The sequence below is a fragment of the Pseudophryne corroboree genome, chromosome 12 (genome assembly GCF_028390025.1).
Source record: "Pseudophryne corroboree isolate aPseCor3 chromosome 12, aPseCor3.hap2, whole genome shotgun sequence".
Classification (NCBI taxonomy): Eukaryota; Metazoa; Chordata; class Amphibia; order Anura; family Myobatrachidae; genus Pseudophryne; species Pseudophryne corroboree.
Window position 1 is genome coordinate 36,480,883 of NC_086455.1, and position 23,865 is coordinate 36,504,747.

Here is a 23,865-nt window from a genome sequence, read left to right on the forward strand (position 1 = left end):
GGCATCCCGCTCCTCCGGCGAACTCAGACTTGCCTTTTAAGTGATTGCCCCTTTAATAAAAAGTCAGAGACCGTCCGGCATCCCGCACCTCCGGCCATCTAGGACCCCATTACAACCCGCCGATGGTCTGTAATGGCTGTCCAAGCCATTGGGCTGGTCTCTCCCCATGGCAACAGGCCACACCCCTGCAGCATGGGCCCCAACCACTGTATTTCCCCTTTGAACCCTTCATGGTACAGTCTGATACTACTTCCCACTTTGTTTTATGCAAGATGACAATGCACCTGAATACACAGGAGAATTCCCCTGGTTCCAGGCATAAACATCATGTATAATTACTATACCATATCTATATTTAAAAAACCAAACAAAAAAAAAAACAATATTAACAAATATATCAGATTATCTTTTTGCAAGTTTTTAACTTTATTCAGTAATAATCATATACACCTGCATAGTGTTTTGACTTTATATATAAAAAATATAAGCAATTATTACAATAGTCATTGTTTGTAGGTTTTAGCCATATTCAAGATATCCAACTTTTGTAACTATTGGCACAGAAAATATTCTGGTCAAAGCATTAGATCACTGTTATGTGTACATGTATAGTGGTGTATCAATAAGAGGCAGGTTGAGACAAATTTCTAGTAGATGCAGAATTCTTCTGGATACTGTTCCCCATCAGCCCTAAGGGGAGAGAGAAAAGTATATACAGTATTAATGCAATGTAGAACAACATCACCAGAATAATGAATGCAATAAGCTTTGACAAAATGACAAAATATAAACATGTGACTGTACACTATTCTGCAGGTATGTAGAGGAGATGCCGTCAGGATCTCGACGTTCAGAATACCGACACTGAAATCCCGACACATCTCAGAATCCCGACACCAGATCCCGTCATGGATTAAAATGCCGGGATTCCAAACATCGGAATCCCGATTGGGGACTGCTGGAAAATCACTCTGGTAAGCCGCGAGGTGAGGTTAGGTTTAGGCTGCGGGGGGGCGGTTAGGGTTAGGCTGCGGGTGAGGGTAATCGGGTTAGGCACCACCGGGGAGGGTTAGGTTTAGGCTGCGGGTGAGGGGAATAAGGTTAGGTACCACCGGGAAGGGTTAGGATTAGGCTGCTGGGGTAGGGAGGGTTAGGTTTAGGCTGCGGGTAGGGTTAGGTACCACCGGAGGTGGTCAAGGTTAGGCTTCTGGCTGGGGGAGGTGGAGGTAGGGTTAACGGGTTAAGGGATCAGGGTTAGCTTACTTAATACCTCTTGGGATCTTGAATGTCGGGATGTCACAGTCGGTATTTAAACTGCCGGCATCCCAAGCGTCGGGATCCCATATGTATTCCATTTAGAGTGATCATATTTATCAAAGAGTGCTGCTTTGAAGGCTTTCCAGACAAAAGAAATATCCCTGGAATTGTATTACAAGGGCACTACAGCAGATATTGGAGATATTTTTTACGGTCCCACTATTTTTGATGTATATGCAATTCCATTTAGATTTATATCCCGACCATCAGAATCCCGACATCCCCTCTAAAAGTACCCTAACCCTCACCTGCCCCATACCCTAACCCTCCCTTGGGATGCCTAACCCTAACCCTCCCTTCCCCACTGCTAACAAATTTGCTGCTGCGATCAATTCTGCAGAATTCTGGAGAATTCTCTGACTCTCTGCACACATAGAACCATGCTTTGAGTTTGTGAAGGCGTCTCCTAAGAGAAGAGGGCAGACATGCACCCTAAGGTGTACAGATGCCCAGAGCAAGACAAGGCATTTTGCCGTGTGCTTCATAAATTACCTCCTTTGTAAATAATAGAGAATAGAGTAATAGTCTTTTTATTTTCTGTGCTATTTTGTTTTAAATATAATTTCAATGGTTAGCCAAAACAAATGATTTATTGTGCTGTGTGTCTTTCCTGTATCTCCTCTACAGGTACAATAAATAGATTTTCCATTAATTATCACTAGACGATTCCACCCTCCTTGCATCCAGAGCAAAAAATGGCTACCTAAAGATGGCATGTTTTGCCACTTACAAATTGCCTTATTCAGGTTTATTAGCTAACCAAAAAAAGCACATTAATGGGCAAAACCATGTGCACTGCAGGTGGGGCAGGTGTAACATGTGCAGATAGAGTTGGATTTGGGTGGGTTATTTTGTTTCTGTGCAGGGCAAATACTGGCTGCTTTATTTTTACACTGCAATTTAGATTTCAGTTTGAACACACCCCACCCAAATCTAACTCTCTCTGCACATGTTACATCTGCCCCGCCCTGCAGTGCACATGGTTTTGCCCAACTGCTAACAAATTTGCTGCTGCGATCAACTCTGAATCAGGCCCGGCCATTATTGCCCCTTTTTTCCTCACATATACAGTAGAAGCTTTCCAAACCACTGATAAATGGGCAAACAGACACAATCCAATTATCTATACATTATTGGGTGTAATAGCATAAAGTACTTACTTATTTATTTGAAAGTGTGACTTTCTGTTCCACCACGACCAAACCCTAAACATAGAGGAATAGAAGAACACACTTAGTACTGCAGTGCATGCTTATAAAATAGCCATGAGACCATTTAGATTTTCTGTAATTATCTCTGCAGGCCGAAATGTAGCGGGAGATGTATCAAAGCTTGGAGAGAGATAAAGTGGAGATAACTCATTTTACAGGCTGTTTGAAAAATGTCAGGAGCTGATTGGTTGGTACTTTGGGGGTAATTCAGATCTGATCGCTGGGCTGCGATTTTTGCAGCCCAGCGATCAGATAGTTGCCGCCTACAGGGGGAGTGTATTTTCGTTGTGCAAGTGTGCGATTGCATGTGTAGCAGAGTTGTACAAACTGATTTTGTGCAGTCTCTGCGCAGCCCAGGATTTACTCAGATGCTGCAATCACTTCAGGCTGTTGCGGACCAGATTTAACGACACCCTCCCTTCAAACGCTTGGACACGCCTGCGATTTTCCAGACACTCCCTGAAAACGGTCAGTTGCCACCCACAAACGGCCTCCTCCTGTCAATCTCCTTGCGAACACCCGTGCGAACGGATCCTTCGCACAATCCCGTCGCTGACCCGCGATCCTGCGCATTGCGGTGCATAGGCATGCGCAGTTCGGATCTGATCGCCCGCTGTACAAAAACGCACAGCAGCGATCAGATCTTAATTACCCCCCTTTATCTTACTTCAATCTTTGATAAATCTCCCCCATAGACATCGGCATTCTCACCTTTTGGTCCGAAGAGTGCAGCATAACATGGCTGATTGCAGTAAGGTTTTCCATCATGCTGCAAAAAGAACAAAAGACATTTCCAGTCAAATATATATTGTGTCAATAATCTGCATGACATGTACCAGCTGCAGCCATCAAACTTGAAATTATACTGACACCTTTAATCCAATACCACTAATTGTTTTGTTTTTGAAAGCACAGACTAACACATTGCGCGGACGACCCGGCGGTGACCCGGCGGTGGGGGAATAGTGACGGGGGGAGTGAAGTTTCTTCACTCCCCCCGTCACCCGGCTCCATAACAGTGCAGGCAAATACGGACGAGATCGTCCATATTGGTCTGCATGCACAAGCGACGGGGCAACAGCGATAAACGAGCGTGGGGCCGCGCATCGTCCATCGCTGGTGCCTCCACACTCAAAGATATGAACGGTATCTCATTCATTAATGAACGAGAGCGTTCATATCTTTCAGTAATATCGCCCAGTGTGTAGGGCCCCTAACTTAATCACAAGTCCTCCAGCTGCACCAAGTTATGTTCGGAGCTTGCCATTGGGGTTTTTTCAGGTTTGTTAGCAAACCAAAAGATTTAGCAATTGGGCAAAACCATGGCCCTCATTCCGAGTTGATCGGTCGCAAGGCGAATTTAGCAGAGTTACACACGCTTAGTCTACGCCTACTGGGAGTGTATCTTAGCATCTTAAAAGTGCGAACGAAGTTTACGCAATATTGCGAACAAAAAAAACTTAGCAGTTTTAGAGTAGCTCCAGACTTACTCTGCCTGTGCGATCAGTTCAGTGCTCGTCGTTCCTGGTTTGACGTCACAAACACTCCCAGCGTTCGCCCAGACACTCCCCCGTTTCTCCGGCCACTCCTGCGTTTTTTCCGGAAACGGTAGCGTTTTCAGCCACACGCCCATAAAACGCCGTGTTTCCGCCCAGTAACACCCATTTCCTGTCAATCACACTACGTTCGCCGGTGCGAACAAAAAGCCGTGAGTAAAAATCCTTTCTTCATAGCAGAATTACTTAGCGCAGTCGCAGTGCGAACATTGCGCATGCGCTCTAAGCTGATTTTCACTGCGATGCGAAAAAAAAGAACGAGCGAACGACTCGGAATGAGGGCCCATGTGCACTGCAGGTGGGGCAGCTGTAACATGTGCCGAGAGATTCAGATGGGCTATATTGTTCCTGTGCATGGTAAACACTGGCTGCTTTATTTTTACACTGCAATTTAGATTTCAGTTTGAACACACCTCACCCAAATCTAACTCTCTCTGCACATGTTACCTCTGCCCCACCTGCACTGCACATTGGGGGTCATTCCGAGTTGTTCGCTCGCAAGCCGATTTTAGCAGAGTTGCTCACGCTAAGCCGCCGCCTACTGGGAGTGAATCTTAGCATCATAAAATTGCGAACGACGTATTCGCAATATTGCGATTAAACACCTCGTAGCAGTTTCTGAGTAGCTTCAGACTTACTCGGCATCTGCGATCAGTTCAGTGCTTGTCGTTCCTGTGTAGACGTCACAAACACGCCCAGCGTTCGCCCAGGCACTCCCCCGTTTCTCCGGCCACTCCTGCGTTTTTTCGGAAACGGTAGCGTTTTTTCCCACACGCCCATAAAACGGCCTGTTTCCGCCCAGTAACACCCATTTCCTGTCAATCACATTACTATCGCCAGAGCGAAGAAAAAGCCGTGAGTAAAATTCCTAACTTCTTAGCAAATTTACTTGGCGCAGTCGCAGTGCGAACATTGCGCATGCGCACTAAGCGGGAAATCGCTGCGATGCGAAGATTTTTACCGAGCGAACGACTCGGAATGACCCCCATGGTTTTGCCCAGTTGCTAACTTTTTTGCTTTTTTTCGTCATGTGACCGTACAAATGTGATTTTCCTTTGTAAAGCTACTGCTATTCCAGTGGTTTGGCTATTTTGTGTTCTGCTTCAGGCCAGTCATGTAAGGTAAGGTGCCCATACAACATACCTTCACTTCAACATCCCCTACAGCAAGAAACAGGAGCTGGGCCCTCTCTGCTTTGTGTCTCATGCCTGCACCTCTTCTGTCAACCTTGTATATACACTGGGAGTCATTCCAAGTTGATCGCTATCTGTCATTGTTCGCAGCGATTAGTCAAAAAATCGGCACTTCTGCGTATGCGTATGCGGCGCAATGCGCACACGCGACGTACTTTCACAACAGCCGATGCAGTTTCACACAAGCTCTAGCGACGCTTTTCAGTCGCACTACTGGCCGCAGAGTGATTGACAGGAAGTGGGTGTTTATGGGAGGTATCTGACCGTTTTCAGGGAGTGTGTGTAAAAATGGAGGCGTGTCAGATACAAACGCAGGCGTGCCTGGGGAAACGCAGGCGTGGCTGGCAAAACGCAGGGCGTGTTTGTGACGTCAAAACAGGAACTAAATAGTCTGAAGTGATCGCAATCTAGGAGTAGGTCTGCAGCTACTCTGAAACTGCTCAAATAAATGTTGGTGCCGCTCTGCGATCCTTTCGTTCGCACTTCTGCTAAGCTAAGATACACTCCCAGAGGGCGGCGGCTTAGCTTTGTACGGCTGCTAAAAACAGCTAGCGAGCAAACAACTTGGAATGAGGGCCAGTATGTGTATGTCCAGTTTCCATCCGTGATTTGTATTTTGTATGATTTGTTATAACAACTGCCTGACCAGGCAGAACCCTGTTGCTATTACAGTTTGGTAATCTAACGACTTCCATCATAATTTATAACATATGGCCAAGGGGAATTGGGACAGCCTGACAGTCGGAGAGGTACAGTATGTTCCATTTCGGAACAGGTGGCGTGCGCACCTGCTAGGTTGTCTGCGACATACTGGCATTTCAATAGAAGAGTATCTCAGCTCCTATAACTCCTGAGTTTATATATTGGCTCAAGTTTGAAATCTGTGGATAAGTTGGGTGCGTCTAGGCCAACACAGAACCATCACAGAGATTGACATCAGCACATAGTGATGTGGGGCTCATATCATATTTGTACACATTTCTAAGTGGCACAAAGTTCATGTATTTAACTTGTATTGCTTTAATGTTATTCTATAGTTCTTATTGTGGTATTGCTCTGAATTCTGCCCTGTGCTATTCTATGAAAAAGAAAAAGAAAATAACAGTAATCTGTCATATGTAACATCCAGTTTATTCTTTCATTGTTACTAGCTAGTGACATACATTACATCTTATGCTGGGGCATGCAACCCTAAGCCTTTACAGACAGCTGTGCACTGATCCACAGCCAGGACTGGCAGACCCACCCACTGTCGTGTGTATGGTGGGACAGTTCCAATTTGTAGGCCTCAAAAAGGGTGGTGATCCTTTTAAGCGTCGGCGTGTCTGGGCAGGACTTGGCCAGATCAGGATAGAGGCGGGTCTTATTTTATCCCAGTTAGTAGGGATGTCCATCGGTGGGCAAACCATCGATAGTCATCATCGATGGTACCGTATGTGACATCCATCAATGGTATAAACATATTCACAGGGAAACCATTGATGTTTTCATCCACCAATTGGCTTCCCTGCTCTATGACATACTGGGCTGCCGGCCAATCATAACCAGGGATGGGGCTTTGTGGGTGTGTTGGGAGCTGAACTAGGCTCCGTGGGGGAGGGGAGGAGTATGGTATAATCGATGATGAAGAACCAATGGGGGTCTCCACCATCAATGGCAAAACTACCTGGCATTGGCTGTCAACCTACAAAGTTTTGCACCAAAGGTTGATGGCCATAACTACCAGGTACACATGTTTAAATAGGTTGGGTATGGGATCCCGAAAGTCAGGATGTAGACGGTCAGAATACCAACAGCGGCATCCTAAAGGTCAGAACCCCAACACAGTTTGGTAAGTAGGCAACCCTACCCCTTACCCTCCCCCTAATAATCCCTGCCCGCAGACAAACCCTAACCCCCTTGTCCCATAGCCTATCCCTAACCCTCCCCGTACTGGCTAACTCTAACCTCTCCTCCCGCAGCCTATCCCTCCCCATGATATTTACGTTAGTATTCCGGCGTCGGGATTCTGATCAGTGTCAGGATTCCGATGCCGGTCTTCTGACCTCTGACATCCTGATTGTCGGCATGCCAACAACATCCCGTCTAAATGTTGGGAGGTACAGTATGTGAAAGGGGGAAGTTGCCCTCTGGGATACTAATTTCATTTACAATCCTACAGTATAACAATATTGTGACAATGTTGAAATACAGTAACAACAATGAAATAACGATATATACTGTACCTCAGCGTGGCTACCGGGAGTTAGGGTCTTGTTGCACTTCTCACATCGTAGGCATGGTCTGTGCCAATCTTTATTTAGAGAAGTCACCTTCTCAGCTGCAACCACGCAAAACAAGCATTTTAGCATTTAAGGAAAAATACATTATATATTGTTACTCTACTGTGTATTGCATGAATATGCATTACAGCTGTCTGTAGTGGAGGCATTTAGAATAAAAGTCGGTTTCCCTGATTATATGGCATTTACCTGTGGTCAATACATTTTAGCATTTAAGGAAAAATACATTATATATTGTTACTCTACTGTGTATTGCATGAATATGCATTACAGCTGTCTGTAGTGGAGGCATTTAGAATAAAAGTCGGTTTCCCTGATTATATGGCATTTACCTGTGGTCAATACATAAAAAGCAAGATACAGTACATAAAGTACATTATTATAAGCTTTCTATAATAATACCAGCATTTATTGGCAGATACTTCTACATGCTTGCCTATCTAAGTACATAGGGCCTAATTCAGAGTTGATCGCAGCAGCAAATTTGTTAGTAGTTGGGCAAAACCATGTGCACTGCAGGGGGGGGGGGGGGGTCAGATATAAGATGTGCAGAGAGCGTTAGATTTGGGTGGGGTGTGTTCAAACTGAAATCTAAACTGCAGTGTAAAAATAAAGCAGCCAGTATTTACCATGCACAGAAACAATATAGCCCACCCAAATCTAACTCTCTCTGCACACGTTATATCTGCCTCCCCTGCCGTGCACATGGTTTTGCCCAACTGCTAACAAATTTGAGGCTGCAATCAACTCGGAATGACCCCCACAGAGCACTGCAATCGTGTTATAGCTATTGGCATCTCAGGCATGTGCAGTCAGCAGAAAAGCTAATTTCATCAGAACCTAATCACAGAATCATTGCGTTCATTTACATGAATCAATAGACTTGTTTGGTGCAAACCCGTACCATTAAGATACCAACATCTCCCCAAGTCAGTGACTCCCACCTCAGTGTCACTGTAAATCACCTCAGTGAAATGATCTTTCAGCGCTTCCAATTATTACCAGAGCTACAGCAGCCTATATAAAGAGGACCAACTCAGACTTTTATATTGTAGAAAGTTTATATTGGTCTAGGGCACATTCAGATCTCCATTGTAACACAGAGGGGTCTGATTCAGAGGTCATACACGGTTGATGTGAAACACAGTGGAGCGATTGTTTGTCTATGCTCCACAGCCGCACTGCGCACACTCAGCGAATGATTAGCGATTGCAGACGCACAGAGGATTTATGCATAAAATGAGTGACAGGTGGTCAGTATTTGGGGGAGGTAACAGGTGGGTGGCAAAAAATGCAGGCATGTCGGGATCATTTTCTGGGCATTCCCTAATCAGCCACCGATAATTAATTCACAGTTGGAGAGGCCCCGACATCTAAAGACACTCCCTAAGTCTGAGACAGCATAGGATTTCTCAGATGTCCGATGTGTGCACGATGTTCCTGCTTATGTATGTGATTTGAGGATGTGAGACGTGTCTGTGGGCGTGTCTGTGCACAAGAAAGCGGCTGAGCATTTAGCATATATATTCACAAGTACCCTACGAGTGAAATTGCAGCAGGGCCTGCAACTGTATGGACCTCTGAGTCAGGGCCATGGTATGCAGCGGTGCATTCCGCATTACAAGAGCGGTTACAGGAGTCAGGCTACAGTATGACTTGCTAAGTGCTATCCTCACATTCTCCATGACACGGCCTCGCCCCTCCAAAGTCAAGCATTTTCAAACCTACCCCCGTAAATCCTGCACTTGACTCTGCCTGACTATGTAGTAATCAGGATCCCTCGATACGGCTGCAAGCCTATCCCGCCCACTGTTCTTACGTCTGCAGCAGTCATCATCAGATCTGGACCAACCCCAAACTGGGTGCAAAAGATCCGGCTGAAATAAGACGTCCCATCTCCGACCACAGGCTGAGGATGAGCATGGAACTGCGCCAACATGGCTACAACTTTCTCATGACACTCCTACGATTGCATGCTCGCTGCCCAGTTACCACCCTGAAATGCCCATTCACTCAGCGCCGTTCTATTATAAATGCACCTGCAACAGCAGAACACTTGTTCCCTTGTTTTGTCTCAAGCTTAACTTCACTCAAAGTAAAGTAATGTATTTTTACTGCGTGAATAAAAAGATTAAAGATGAAGCCATGATGTGTGATTTGGCCACCACCAAACCTTCTTGACTCAAGGTGTTGCCAATCCTGCCAGTAAAATGCAAATAATGAATAGAATCATTGCAAGTTCTTTGCAGCAAGTAAATACTGACTTTATGTATGCAGACACCTTCACAAATACTGCATTATGCCAAAGACACAGGTAGAGATTTGTGTTAGGTAAAGAAGGAGCTGCTGAAATACTGTGGCAAAAGGTATGGAAATGATTCTTCAAACACAAACAAAAAACAACACAACTGCTGTGACACACTGTAATAGACCCTACACACATGCCGATTTGTTTTAAAGATATGAACGATCTCGTTCATAAATGAACGAGAACTCGTTCATATCTTTCAGTGTGGAGGCACCAGCGATAAACGATGCACGGCCCCGCGCTCGTTCACCGCTGGTCCCCGGTCGGCTGTGCATGCAGGCCAATATGGACGTTCTCGTCCATATTTGCCTGCACTTCAATGGAGCCGCGTGACGAGGGGAGTAAAGAAACTTCACTCCCTCCGTCACTGCCCCCCGCCGCCGGGTCACCCATCGGCCGTATCCGCCATCGGGCAGCTCGGCGGCGGATCGGCCAGTGTGTAGGGCCCATAACACAAGCAATGTTTGCAGATGCTCTTTTATTTTTTGTGCTGGTCATGTTTGCTTTGCAATGCAAACACGTTCTGCTGTAGCCAAACAGTGCTGTATGCAAATGGTGAGGAAGGAAGCCTTACTGACACATTACATAACGCATGCCAATCTTCTTATTTTGAATATGTTCAAATGTGTACCTTGGACAATGAACTGTGATATAATTACAGTATGCCAAAGGTTTTATGACTGTGCCATGTTATATTACTACAGATATACTCATCACCTTGGTTGATAACTTATCTGCAGTTGTAAAGATTCCCATATTAAATAAGGAGGTCTGTAGATTCTGTAAGAGCCTACACCGGTGATATTGCAGAGCATAAACACACACAATAACTATTAGCATTGTCACTTTTATTAAAATCAAAGTCCAATAAATATAATTAGTGTAACCAGTGAGGAGATGACTAGGGCACCAGCGGTCAAAGAACTGTAAAATTATAGTAATAGGTCGAGAGGGTTTCTCAGTCGGGAAACCAGTCGCTTTATTGTGGAAGCCTAAATGTTATATGAATTTCTTTAGATCACAGTGGGTGCAGTTTTAAAAAGTTTAATTAGCAAGATCTTGACCAAAATTATTGCTGATAGATTGCAATTAATAAGATCGGATTTATTGACATCCCACCAGATGCGATTTGTGAGGGGCAGACATTCGGTTAAGGCAATTCGGATGGCCGCTGTGGCAGTTTTAGCTAGATCTAATGCTGAGGGAATGTTACTCAGCCTAGATACAAATAAGGCATTTGATACCGTAGCCTGGCCTCATATGTTCTTGGTTTTGGAAAGGAGAGGCTTTGGGGCCCCATTTGTAAACTTGATCAAATACTTTTACACTCAACCGACCAGGCTTTTAGTAAATAGTATAAGAAGTGAGCCCTTGAACATGCATAGGGGAACGAGGGAGGGGTGCCCATTGTCACCCTTGCTATTTAATTTGTGTATCGATCCTCTATTTAGAATCTTACAAAATTGGCCAGAGTTCTGCGGGATAACGGTTGGCATGAATGACTTAAAATTTCGGCATTCGCGGACGATGTCCTACTCTATATCGCAAATCCTAGAGAGGCCCTGCTAAAAATATTAAATAAACGTAACGAATTTGGGGAGATTTCGGGCTATACAGTGAACATGTCCAAATCTGAGGGTTTGTTTTTACACTCACACCTTCCTGCACCGAGGTGGGGAAGCAGACTGCCATTGAAATGGGCAAAGGGAGTAATTACATATCTGGGTGTATGTTTGCCTAAACGACTCACGGACCTCTATAGTCTTAATATCACCAAGACACTGACAGAAATCGCTAGAGAGCTGGAAGGATGGAGCCATCTCCTATTGTCTTATATGGGTACAGCTAGTCTCATAAAAATGCTGACATTCCCACGTCTCCAATATTTACTACAAGCCCTACCATTACTGCTTCATCAGAAAGATTTACAGACCTTAAAAAAATAATTTGTAACTTTATTTGGAAATCTAAATTCCCGCTTATAAGTTTATTGAAACTTCAACCATTTAAACTTAACGGCGGAATTCATTTTCCCCATATTCAATCTTATAACCACGCAGCAATTCTTAGATTTCTGCAAGATTGGTTGCATCATGGTGAGGAAACATATGCTAATACGAATATCAAACGTGGATTTTTGGAAAACTGCGACTTGATCAGTTTTCTATATCTCCATGGCGCAGAAATTCCGGAGGACCGCCGCAATAATCCTTTTCTGTGGTCTACACGGAAAGTGTGGCATTTACTAAGGCATAAAAGGAATTTGAACACATAATTCTCTATTTTTACCGTTCTTACATAGGAGGTCATTCCGAGTTGTTCGCTCGTTGCCGATTTTCGCTATACTGCGATTATCCGCTAACTGCGCATGCGTAATGTTCGCAGAGCGCATGCACTTAGTTATTTTACACAAAAGTTAGGTATTTTACTCACGGCATAACAAAGCTTTTTCATCGCTGTGGTGATCGTAGTGTGATTGACAGGAAGTGGGTGTTTCTGGGCGGAAACTGGACGTTTTATGGGAGTGTGCGAAAAAACGCTGGCGTTTCTGGGAAAAACGCGGGAGTGTCTGAAGAAACGGGGGAGTGTCTGGGCGAACACTGGGTGTGTTTGTGACGTCAGACCAGGAACGAAACTGACTGAACTGATCGCAGTGGAGGAGTAAGTCTCGAGCTACTCAGAAACTGCTAAGAAATTTCTATTCGCAATTCTGCGAATCTTTCGTTCACAATTCTGCTATGCTAAAATACACTCCCAGTAGGCGGCGGCTTAGCGTGTGCAAAGCTGCTAAAAGCAGCTAGCGAGCGAATTCTAGGGCCATAATCCTGAATTCCAGACAGGACAGGCGGGTGATCTTTTTAAATTACTACATCAGGAAGGCTTGGTGAATGTCGGTTCTTTTATTGATAAAGAAACTAGATGCCCACTCCAACATTTACAAGCATCTGAGAAATTCCCCACGTTTCAGAAATTCCCTATAAATTGCTTATATGCAAGCTAAACATTATACGTGTAGAGTTATAAGAGGTTTCTCAAATGATGATTGGGAAATACCATAGATGTGTATTACTTGGCTCATTGCCCGCAACGAAACGAGCTATTTCATTACATTATTCAGTTTTGCGGCCTCAGATAACACACGAGGAGACTCACACTGGGATGAGCAGCTGGATACAAGTGGTCCCTTCTCTAACATGTGCAGATCTAATTAAAGCACTCATGTGGTCTAGGTCCTTATTACCAGCCATTCAATATCAGGAGATGTTCCTTAATATATTTCACAAAGCGTACTTTTCCCCACGCAGGCAATTCTTAGCGGGGATGTCCGCCTCTCCGTTTTGTCCACGATGCCACTCCACAATAGCAGATACTTTCCACTACTTTTGGAGTTGTCCCTTATTAAGAATATTCTGGTTACAAATTCGTACTTACGCGCTAGAACATTTAGTCAGTTATGTTCCACTTAATGAGGTGTGGGCATTGTTTGGCCTGCTTCCAGAGGGGCAACGTGTCACGAAAGGTTGGAAAAGACTGTTATTGATTATTAGTGCGGTAGCCCGCAAAACAATATTACAGGCCTGGATTGATGTTAACCCCCCATCACTGAATGTGTTTCAAGAAAAACTTTTCCATGTCTTTAACATGGAATGGATAGAGACACTCTTGGAGGTAGATAGATGGGTTAAGAAATTTATAGAAACCCGGGAAAGTTATATTGCCTACTTTAATTTAGGTCAGCGTTGTAAAATTCACGAATCGATCAAATACACATACTGGCACCCTATGCAATTATTCGCTAGAGATCCACCGATTTAATATTAGTTCATAAATGGGAGGAGGGGATAATTTGATGGAAACAATTGCCGCCTCTCTTCCGCTCTGCCCGACCTCTTCTACATTCTAACAAAATTTGTGAAGATGGCTGAACTTTAGCAATATACAGTACTTTCAAATCATAACCTCACCAAACGTGTGCAATTTCAATTACAGTTATGTATCATAATCTCTGTACTGTATGAATACACCTTGTTGGGCTGCTGCTGCATACTGCGTTATGCACATCTGTACACTGTTGTAAAGAACTTTGTGTTTCCCAAAAAAAAATAGTTGAATTAGGCTAGAACAGACTTTTTGGTTCCCGGGTTCTATTGTCCATCTCTGATAGGACATTTACAGGCCTGTTTATTATTAATCATCAGTGGTGGTTTCAGAAGTGAGGCTGCACCACAGTTCAAAATTCTGTCGCTGCTACTAATCTTGCTAGCCAACTAACCCTATCATGATTAACATTGGCGCTTCCAGAGGTGGGGCTCCGCCACAGTCCAAAATTCAAATAGGGGAGCCACACCAACTGCCACTCCAAACCCTGCCAAACATCACCGTCCGTGACTCACTGGCAGTTGGTGTTGCTCCGCTATTTGAATTTTGGACTGTGCTGCACTCTGGAACTACAAATGTTAATCATGAGGGGGTTAGTTGGCTAGCAATACTAGTAGATAGAAAATCAAATATTGCCTTAATTTAGCCTTGAAACCTTGCCAAGGCAGCAAAGCAAATACTCTAATCCCTAAAATTTCTGTGTCTTGTTCCCAGGCTTCCAGCTATCTGTTTACATTCCCCATATCGCCTTCTCAAGCCTTGGATGTATGTGTATATTTTACAGGGACTGATTCAGTGTCACACACTCTTGCGAAGCTTTAGGTCTTTTGCTGTAGTTGCATTTGTGACTTTATGCTAATGCTAGGCTCAGCCCTTCCCCTGGTGTACAAGTGTGTGCCTGACTGTGCAAGGACTGGGACCCCAGTCAGACGCACCATTAGACGCACCATCAGAAGCACCATCCGACGCACCATCAAAACTTGCAGCTGGCCTATGCTAGGTGCAGAATCCCTGTTAGTATGGCCTCCAATGTAAGCGATTAAGTGTCTGAGTTGGCAAACATTTCTGCGACCCGACCCCATGACACTCCCGTAACACGCCCATAATACAGTACATCTCTGTGATTCTGAATAGCCACGGCCCAGGAACGCCCAACACATTTCTAATACATTTCAGAGAGTCAAATAAAATAATCTCCTACCACAATCTAGCCAAACCAGAGTCACTCCAACTTACTCACTTCTGGATAAAAAAAACTGCCCATTTTCACATAAGCCCCGCCTCTTTCAGGTCCTATTCTATACTATACTGTCCCGCTGATTACAGGACAGTTGGTAGGTATGTACAGTGAACATAAATGTGAAAGGAGGAAGTGCACTGACATCAAGAGCAATGCATACAACTCAACAATACAGATTTGATGGGAATGTCCCATCATCAGCACATTCGCCCCAGTTTGTGGATAGCTGGGAGCAGTGGACTTTCTATAATGGGTGCTGGATCCTGTGCTACATGTGATCCTCAGGGGAGTGACCACACACACACACTGTGGGTGGGGTAATGCTCACTATGGGGTCTATTCAATTTGGCAACAGATGAATAGCGCTGGGAATTAGCTCCCGTCACTATTCAATTCAGCTACTAGTTACCCGCAAATGTCGGAAATTCTTCTCTCACCCCCGAGGGGGTGAGAGAAGAAAACCGACAAAAGTGCTGCCGCGCGGCAGGCGCAAGGCTGATTCTGTCGGGAATTAGCATCGCTGCGGGTAGTTAAGTCGGAGCATGCCCGTTCTCCCGACAAAACTACCTGTTAAGTCGGCGAGAACGGTCATTCGCCGACTTAACTTTAGCTTAATTGAATAGGGAGCTAATTCCCAGCGCTATTCATCTGTTGCCGAATTGAATCGACCCCTATGACTCAGCCACATCCCTTTGTTGCTATGTATGGCAATGGTCCAAATGCCTGATGCTTTCTTAGGTCTGTGTATGCAGTCAGGGCAACTACCAGACAGCTGCTACCATCCCTGTTACCCCTGTGGGCCAGTCCAACCCAGATCCTATAACATGTTATAGTTCAGACAGCATAAGATCAGACAGGCAGATATTACAGTATATCTAATCATACCACAAGGATTAAAGCGATAATGTGAAGCAAACAGAAACCAAACCTTGTTATACACTACTACTTGCCATTTTTGCATTCACTAGGACCTTGGCAGGTTCTGTTCTATTATCATTAATCACAGACATAATAGCTGTTCTTAATTATTTACACTGTTCTTTGTCGTAACAGCCAAGTCTTGGAAAACACATTGTTTGGTAGAAGAAAGAACATCTATACCTTACCCATGGGTAAAGCAATGTATAATTTAATATGTCTGACCTGTAATTTTAGCTATAAATAGTTATGTGTTAACCATGGCAATATGTTATTTTCTCAGGGCTTTATGACTAGAAGGGAAAGTCATTTCCATGGCAGCACACATTCAGTGGTATATTCTTCCAATGAAAAACGTCCAATCAAAACAATCTATATTTAACGCAACTCACCCTGGTGGACTTTCTAGAGCAGGCTTTCCCAACCTTGTTCCTCAAGGCACACTAACTGGCCCTACACACTGGACGATATCTCAGAACGATATGAACGATATCGTTCAGAAATTAACAATATACATCGTTCATATTGTTTAGTGTGGAGCATACTTACCTACTTTTAATGTCTCCTCTCCGGGAGAAGCCTGGAGAAGAGACGCTGCGGAGGACTTCAGGGGCAGGGCCGGGCTGTGACATCATCAAGCCCCACCCCAAAAAACGCCACAATTTGCGGGTCCGCGGGAATGGGGGCGGGGCTAAAATGACGCGATTCACGTAATTTTAGCCCCTTCCCCACTCCACGGAGCCGTGAACTCAGGAGGGCAGGATCTGGGAGACCTGCCTACTCTTCCGGGGGTTTGGGGGGCTACCCCAAAAAACGGGAGCCTCCCGCAGCTTTCGGGAGAGTAGGCAAGTATGGTGTGGAGGCACCGACAATGCGTATGGGTCATTCGGCCGACCACACTTAGGTCGACAGTCATTAGGTCGACCACTATTGGTCGACATGCATTAGGTCGACATGGTCACTAGGTCGAAATGGTCATTAGGTCAACATAGAAAAAGGTCGACATGAGGTTTTTTTACTTTTTTTTGGTGTCGTTTTCTTCGTAAAGTGACGGGGAACCCCAATTAGTCCACCGTGTCCCATCGCATGGCGAGTGAACTTCGGGCAAGGTGCCTCGCTGCATTCGGCACAGGGTTACTATTCCCGATCGTAGTCCATGTAGATCGTAAAGTATGAAAAAATTCAAAAAAATAAAAAGAAACTGTGAAAAATGCATGTCGACCTAGTACATGTTGACCTAGTGACCATGTTGACCTAATGGATGTCGACCAATAATGGTTGACCTAATGACTGTCGACCTAAGTGTTGTCAACCTAATGACCGTATCCCCCGACAATAAACGATGCGTGTCCCCGCGATTGTTCATCGTTGGTTTTTCATCGTTTTTCAATGCAAGCCAATTTGGACGATATTGATCATCATTCATATCGATCATCGTTCAAATCGCACAAATCGTCCAGTGTGTAGAGCCCATTACAGTGCAGGTTTTAGTGATATCCAGGCTTCAGCACAGATGGTTAAATCAAAATAACTAAGTCACCTGTGGTCAAGCATGGATATCACTGAAACCTGGACTCTTAGTGTGCCTCGAGGACCAAGGTTGGGAATGCCTGCTCTAGAGGATGTCTGTTGATATACTACAAGGTCTTGGCACCTGGATAAGTGCAGGACTTGGTCTCATTTTGGCTAATAGTCAGGATTCTGTGGAAAGCTGCCATGCTCATGAATGTGCACAGATCCCAACTGTCTCATATTGGGAGGCGCAGTCCCTCCATCCCAATTATCAGTACTTTGTCTAGATTTGGCAACAGTTGGGAGCTATTCGCCACCGTCTGATACCCATTCAGTGCCGCACATCCAGTTCTAGGACACTGAAAGGGTTATTTAGGTGAACGAACAAGGGGTTGCGCAATAAGAGTATTATATGGGCTGTTAGATATTAGAAACATCGTAGTAGCAGGGCATATTTACTAATTATTGGGTTTTAGACCAATAATTTACATTTTTTTATACTATTTGCAGCAATAAGAAATGATACATTGCATGAATGTACTATTCTTCACATGCAAGGATGGGGTTCTGTGCATGTGCGGTCTAGTGACCATGCATGTGCGTAAGTCATTGCTGGGGAGGGTTCCAAAGGGACCTTCTAGGTTTTGTGGAATGTAGCCCATAGGGTACAGCAGATAGCACCACCTATTGTGGCATTCCAGTGCTAGGTAAATCTGACTGCTTCACAGCCCATATAAAAACCTATGGTGGCTACGTCTGCTGTCGGAAATAGAGGGGCCGTGGAAGATATTGAGATGGCTGCTGTGGAATCTCCTTCATACATTTGGGGGGTCCTTAATATTTGCAGATGGTTGTTCTATGATAAATAGGCCTCTGAGTAAGAGAGTAAAAGGCAGTCTGGGTTGTAACTGGGTATATATTTAACAGAGGTACAGTATTAAGATATCTCGTAGCTGTCAGGGGAATATTTCCTCATTGACTTGTCATTGGTAAGCTATCTGTGATATGCATTCTTGCAAAGGTGAGATTTTCAGAAAGATTTGCAGCTCCTTTAAGCCAGGATGGCCCATCGGTATCCGGACTCCAGGTTGACACCCATTAGGTCGACGCCTATTGGTCGACCGTGACTAGGTCGACACCAGAAATAGGTCAACACAGCCATTAGGTCGACATGGAAAAAGGCCGACATGAGTTTTTCACGTTTCTTTTTTTTTTTTTTTACGTTTTCATACTTTACGATCCACGTGGACTACGATTGGGAATGGTAACCGGTGTCGAGCGCAGTGGTAGTGGAGCAAGGCACCTTGCCCGAAACATGTCACTAATTGGGGTGCACTAATTGGGGTTCCCGGTCACTTTACGAAGAAAATGACACACAAAAAAAAACATTAAAAAACTCACGTCAACCTTTTTCCATGTCGACCTTGTTCAGATCGACCTGATGGCCATGTCGACCTATTTCTGGTGTCGACCTAGTCACTGTCGACCAATAGGCATCAACCTAATGTCTGTCGACCTTAAGTCCCATACCCGGCCCATCTAGCTCTGTCTGTGGATATGTCTTCCATCTGCAAATTATGCACTGACATGTAAGTGTTTTTTAGTTTGATATGACTGGTAGACTACTAAAGAAAATAAAAATATTTTTAGTATTTTCCAGCTGTAGGAAATTTCAGGATGGATAATAAATTATTGGAAAACACCAGTATAACACACACTCTAAGAAAAGTCTATGAGTCCCATTCTCACCATCATCACTGTTCATGTATAAGATGCCAAAAATCTCTGCTGAGCCAGACAGTCACAGCTGCGGCAATTGCACATAAAAACTAAACAAGTACAAACGAGCAGATGAAGGCCTAAGGGTAGAAACGCGTATGAGAAAGAAACAGTCTAAGTTGTGAGGGCAAAGCAGAGACAAAAGGAGCTGATTGGATGGGACATGAGTCTGGAGCTGGTAAAACATGTAGCGGGAGTAGTATCAGGTGGGTATGGGAAAGTCTATAATGAAGAGGTGGGTTTTGAGGGAACATTTTAAAGTTTGAAGGTTGGGGTAGAGTATGGTCAGGCAGAGAGCACCACAGGAGAAATGTTGATGGTGAGAGAAAGAGAGAGGTGGTTACCAGAGACGAGGAGAGATTTAGACAAGAGCCAGAACATAGAGGGTAAGAAGGAGTCTATCTTGTGAGGTAAAGAGATGGGTGAAGGAGAGAAGTTGACGAGGTTTTGAAGATGGAGGAAATGGAGAGACAGTGTCAAAATTGGTGCAGAGAATGTGGAGTGGCAAGAGAAGTAGATCCTTCTTGCCACAGCATTTAGGGTTGATTGTAGAGGGGAAAGACAGTTAATGGAAAAGCCAAATAGCAATAGATTGCAGTAGTCAAGGTGAGAGCTGAGCATGACACCAAAACAGTGGACATGTGGAACAAGGTTGAGCATGATGTCAGCTGTGAGTAAGACTAGAGGAGACTAATGAAGTTGGTGAGCTCCAATTTGGATATATTAAGATCTAATGTTAGGTGGATATATCAGAAATGTATATGGACACAATAAAAACCGAGGAGAGGGGTATAGGGATGCGAAATAGATCTGTGGGTCATTTCCATCATTTGCAAAGGAGATTATAGGTGGAGTATTAGTTCATCGAGAGAAGAGGTATGAAATAAAAAAAGCAGATGGTAGAAAACAGAGACTTGAAGAAACCTAAAAGACAGAGGGACCCTGGGGGTCATTCCGAGTTGTTCGCTCGCAAGCTGCTTTTAGCAGCTTTGCACACGCTAAGCCGCCGCCTACTGGGAGTGAATCTTAGCATATTAAAATTGCGAACGAAAGATTAGCAGAATTGCGAATAGACACTTCTTAGCAGTTTCTGAGTAGCTCCAGACTTACTCGGCATCTGCGATCAGTTCAGTGCTTGTCGTTCCTGGTTTGACGTCACAAACACACCCAGCGTTCGCCCAGACACTCCTCCGTTTCTCCAGCCACTCCCGCGTTTTTCCCAGAAACGGTAGCGTTTTTTCACACACTCCCATAAAACGGCCTGTTTCCGCCCAGAAACACCCACTTCCTGTCAATCACATTACGATCACCAGAACGAAGAAAAAACCTCGTAATGCCGTAAGTAAAATTCCTAACTGCATAGCAAATTTACTTGGCGCAGTCGCACTGCGGACATTGCGCATGCGCATTAGCGACTATTCACTCCGTTGCTACAAAAAAATAACGAGCGAACAACTCGGAATGACCCCCCCTGAACGAATGAGAATTCAGAATTGAAGGAATTTGTAAAACCAGTACAGAACTGTGCTGCCAAGACCAAGGGAGCGAAGGGTGTGGAGTAGAAGAGAGCAGTCAACTGTATCAAAAGTGGCAAAGAGTCCAAAAAGGAGGAGAATGAAGGGAGGGGACCCAAGAAACTACTGCACAAGATAATGTAATCTCGAGTGAGTGCAGGAGAAACCTTCTAGTTGCTTGCTAGTCCTATTGGTTCCATATAAATTAAATATAATAAAAGCAACACTATGAGATCCAGTTTGCAATGACAATTTTAGAACTGAAAAGGGAAGGCCAATTAAACAAACCCATATCATTGAAAAGATTAAAATAATAGCTAAAAATAGTTAAAATAAAAATGCTATATTACTACAAATGGAAAAGTAGACAATACAGATAAATAATAATACACTCTTGCAGTTACTGCAATATCACTCTTTCCATCCAAGGAATAACAGAACATATTGGAGTAAGTCTTAACAGAGCTCATGGATTATATCCCTGCATTATTTGTGTAAATTCACTTATACTCTGATCTTGTCAGGCAGATTAAAATTCACTTTGGCCACACACATGAAAGACAAATTGTACAAGATGGGGTCAGATCGCCTTTGGTATCACCTTTTCCTGTTAGTGTGGAGATGATTGTAAGCTCCTTCAAACAGAGGCCATCTGTCATTTTCCCACAAATTTACAGGATAATTAATTATGTGATCCCTAGATACTCAAACTCGGTCCTCAGTACCCCAAACAGTTCATGTTTTTTCAGGTCCCATCACAGAATCACAAGTGAAATAATTAGCTCCACCTGTGGATCTTTTACAACGTCTCATTGAGTAATAAATACACCTGTGCACCTGCTAAGTGACCTGCAAAACGTGAACTGATTGGGGTCCTGAGCACCGAGTTTGAGAATGACAGTATGATCCTATCTATTACAATACAAGTAAATGGGCTTTTCTCAAGATATACATTCTGTAAAATTGGTCCTGTTGCTAGATATTAGTTAAAATATTGCGGTGTCCTTGCACGGTAAAAAATATATTATATATAAATGTAACATTGCAAAATAGCCTCAACTATACCCTAAAACTGTACATTAAGCAGGGAGAATTCTTCAGTCATAAAATGGATTAGTTTACACTTAACAGACAATAAATCTGCACCCCCAACAAATCTATAGCAGAAACCCGTCTTGATCTCTGACCATTTACTTATGTGTTATACAAGAATGCAGACAGATTTGTACAGGGTGCGGTTTGTAAACTTCCCTTGAACTTGTAGAAACCACTTTGAAAGGGTTTGTTTTGTTAGCACCAATCTGTACTGCTGGGAAGTAATGCCCAGAAGGGACAAGAAATACGCTTTTAAGACTTATATTTAAAATGGAAACTAGCAAATAAATACAATATTATCTCTGCATGCACCGTATGAATGAAAACATCCTAAACATATTAGGTTTAGCCTATATACACACTGTTAAACTACAAGATCATTCCTATAAAGTTGCAAAGCTATAGTCCTCTATCAACCAAGTTATTACAGTTTCACTACATGTCGACACTTGCTATAAAGTTATTCAGGTAGCAATAATGTAGTAATTGCTGTACTGCATTAGGAATGACATGTCTACATAGTCTCAGATCAAACAGCTCCAACATGTTTGGTGTATGATCCTCTTGTGAAAAAAGGTTTAAACAGGGGCTGTGATTATCTAGTAATAAATGAGCGTTAGCTATAATTGTGCAGGTGATATATAGTGTTTTTGATGAAACGCAGTGACCGAAACGCTGGGACAGGCTGCCACTGAGTCCTAATATTACTGCAGCGTTTTTACCACAGCTATAGGGTAGTACAGGCTTCAAAGCTTTAAATAAACTTGAGAACTGTGTACCCCACCAGCCAAAAGATGCAGCATACATACACACATAGACATTTATTAAATATTAATACGAAAGTCTTCAATCACAGTAACTATATTATTTTCCTTGTTTCTAGAGTAAAGCTTCTGTGGCTAGGTTAGCATTCGTAAAAGGATAAGGAGGATCTATGTATCACCAGACTATAGACAGATGTGTTGTAGATTAACATGTAAATTACTGGTAAAAACAGATTGTTTACTATATCCAAAGATCATTAAATCCACTCCACATCAAGCATATAAAACGTTATTAATTAATGTAACAAAAAGAGTTTTAAAGCACAATCAACTTAAAGTACCAAGCCCCCCACCCCCATTCATCTCCTTCCAACATAGTAACTATATTTTGCAATTTATTCTGAAATAAAGATTTCATTCATTTCCTAATACCTGTTTATAAATCTAAGTAAATATAAAAAGTATCTCATCTGTTTCGTTAACCTGTCAGAAGTAGCGCAACTTTTGTATTAAATCACAGACAGAATATAAGGAAAGGATGCGAAACAGGGAAACAGCTGGGTGTAAAATAATCCATCATTTCTCCAGTCACTTTACAGTAGTTGTGAACATGCTGTTATGTCAGGAAAGGTCATCAATACTTATAGAGGGTAGCCTACTGTAAATTGCATGTCATCAGTTGGGGCAGGAAGGGAAAAGTTGTAGAAAGGTCCATGGCTTTGGCTCTGGCTCACTTACCAAAATAGACTTCTTTCTGGCACTTGGGACACTTAGGCATGGTGGTGCTGAAGAGGAATGACTGTGCAACAGCTCAGCAGCCGATGTACTTTCAGCTTTGGGAGGGACAGGCATGGCAGGGGAAGGAAATCTGCACACGGCTTGTAGCAGAACAATACTGTTATATGTCACACACAACTGTATCTGGGGATTAACCCTTTGCAGGTTACACATTAGGGAGCCAAACCTTTTTATTCTCATGTTTGCAAGAAGATGAATGTTTAAGATGTTGTTTGAAGCTTATTTACAGTCATAGAAATAGACTTTGTCAGACAATTTTACAAAAATCCATATATTACATATTCTATGAACTTGACATCTATCTATCTATCTATCTATCTATCTATCTATCTATCTATATTATTGATTGATTTATAAGAAAACATATAGGTCCCAATTGTAAATCACAATGTAATTTGCTGGAGCTACATAAGGTAATTTTAATAAATAAATAGTATAAGAACATTTTTTTGCATTGCTGTCGGACTGCTCACAGTTCACTGTTACAGAGAATCCCACA

General features: G+C 43.4%; 1 protein-coding gene across 1 annotated transcript; it reads right to left on the reverse strand.

Annotated features, from left to right (window-relative positions):
* Positions 1 to 402: 402 nt before the first annotated feature.
* On the reverse strand, positions 403 to 23,416 carry CRIP1 (cysteine rich protein 1). Its single transcript, XM_063947319.1, has 5 exons — positions 23,307 to 23,416; positions 7,503 to 7,597; positions 3,240 to 3,297; positions 2,478 to 2,522; positions 403 to 690 (listed from the first exon to the last, which is right to left on the reverse strand). The coding sequence occupies exons 1-4, from the start codon at positions 23,344 to 23,346 to the stop codon at positions 2,482 to 2,484; spliced, it is 234 nt and encodes a 77-aa protein (XP_063803389.1). The 5' UTR covers positions 23,347 to 23,416; the 3' UTR covers positions 403 to 690; positions 2,478 to 2,481.
* Between the last annotated feature and the right edge of the window lie 449 nt (positions 23,417 to 23,865).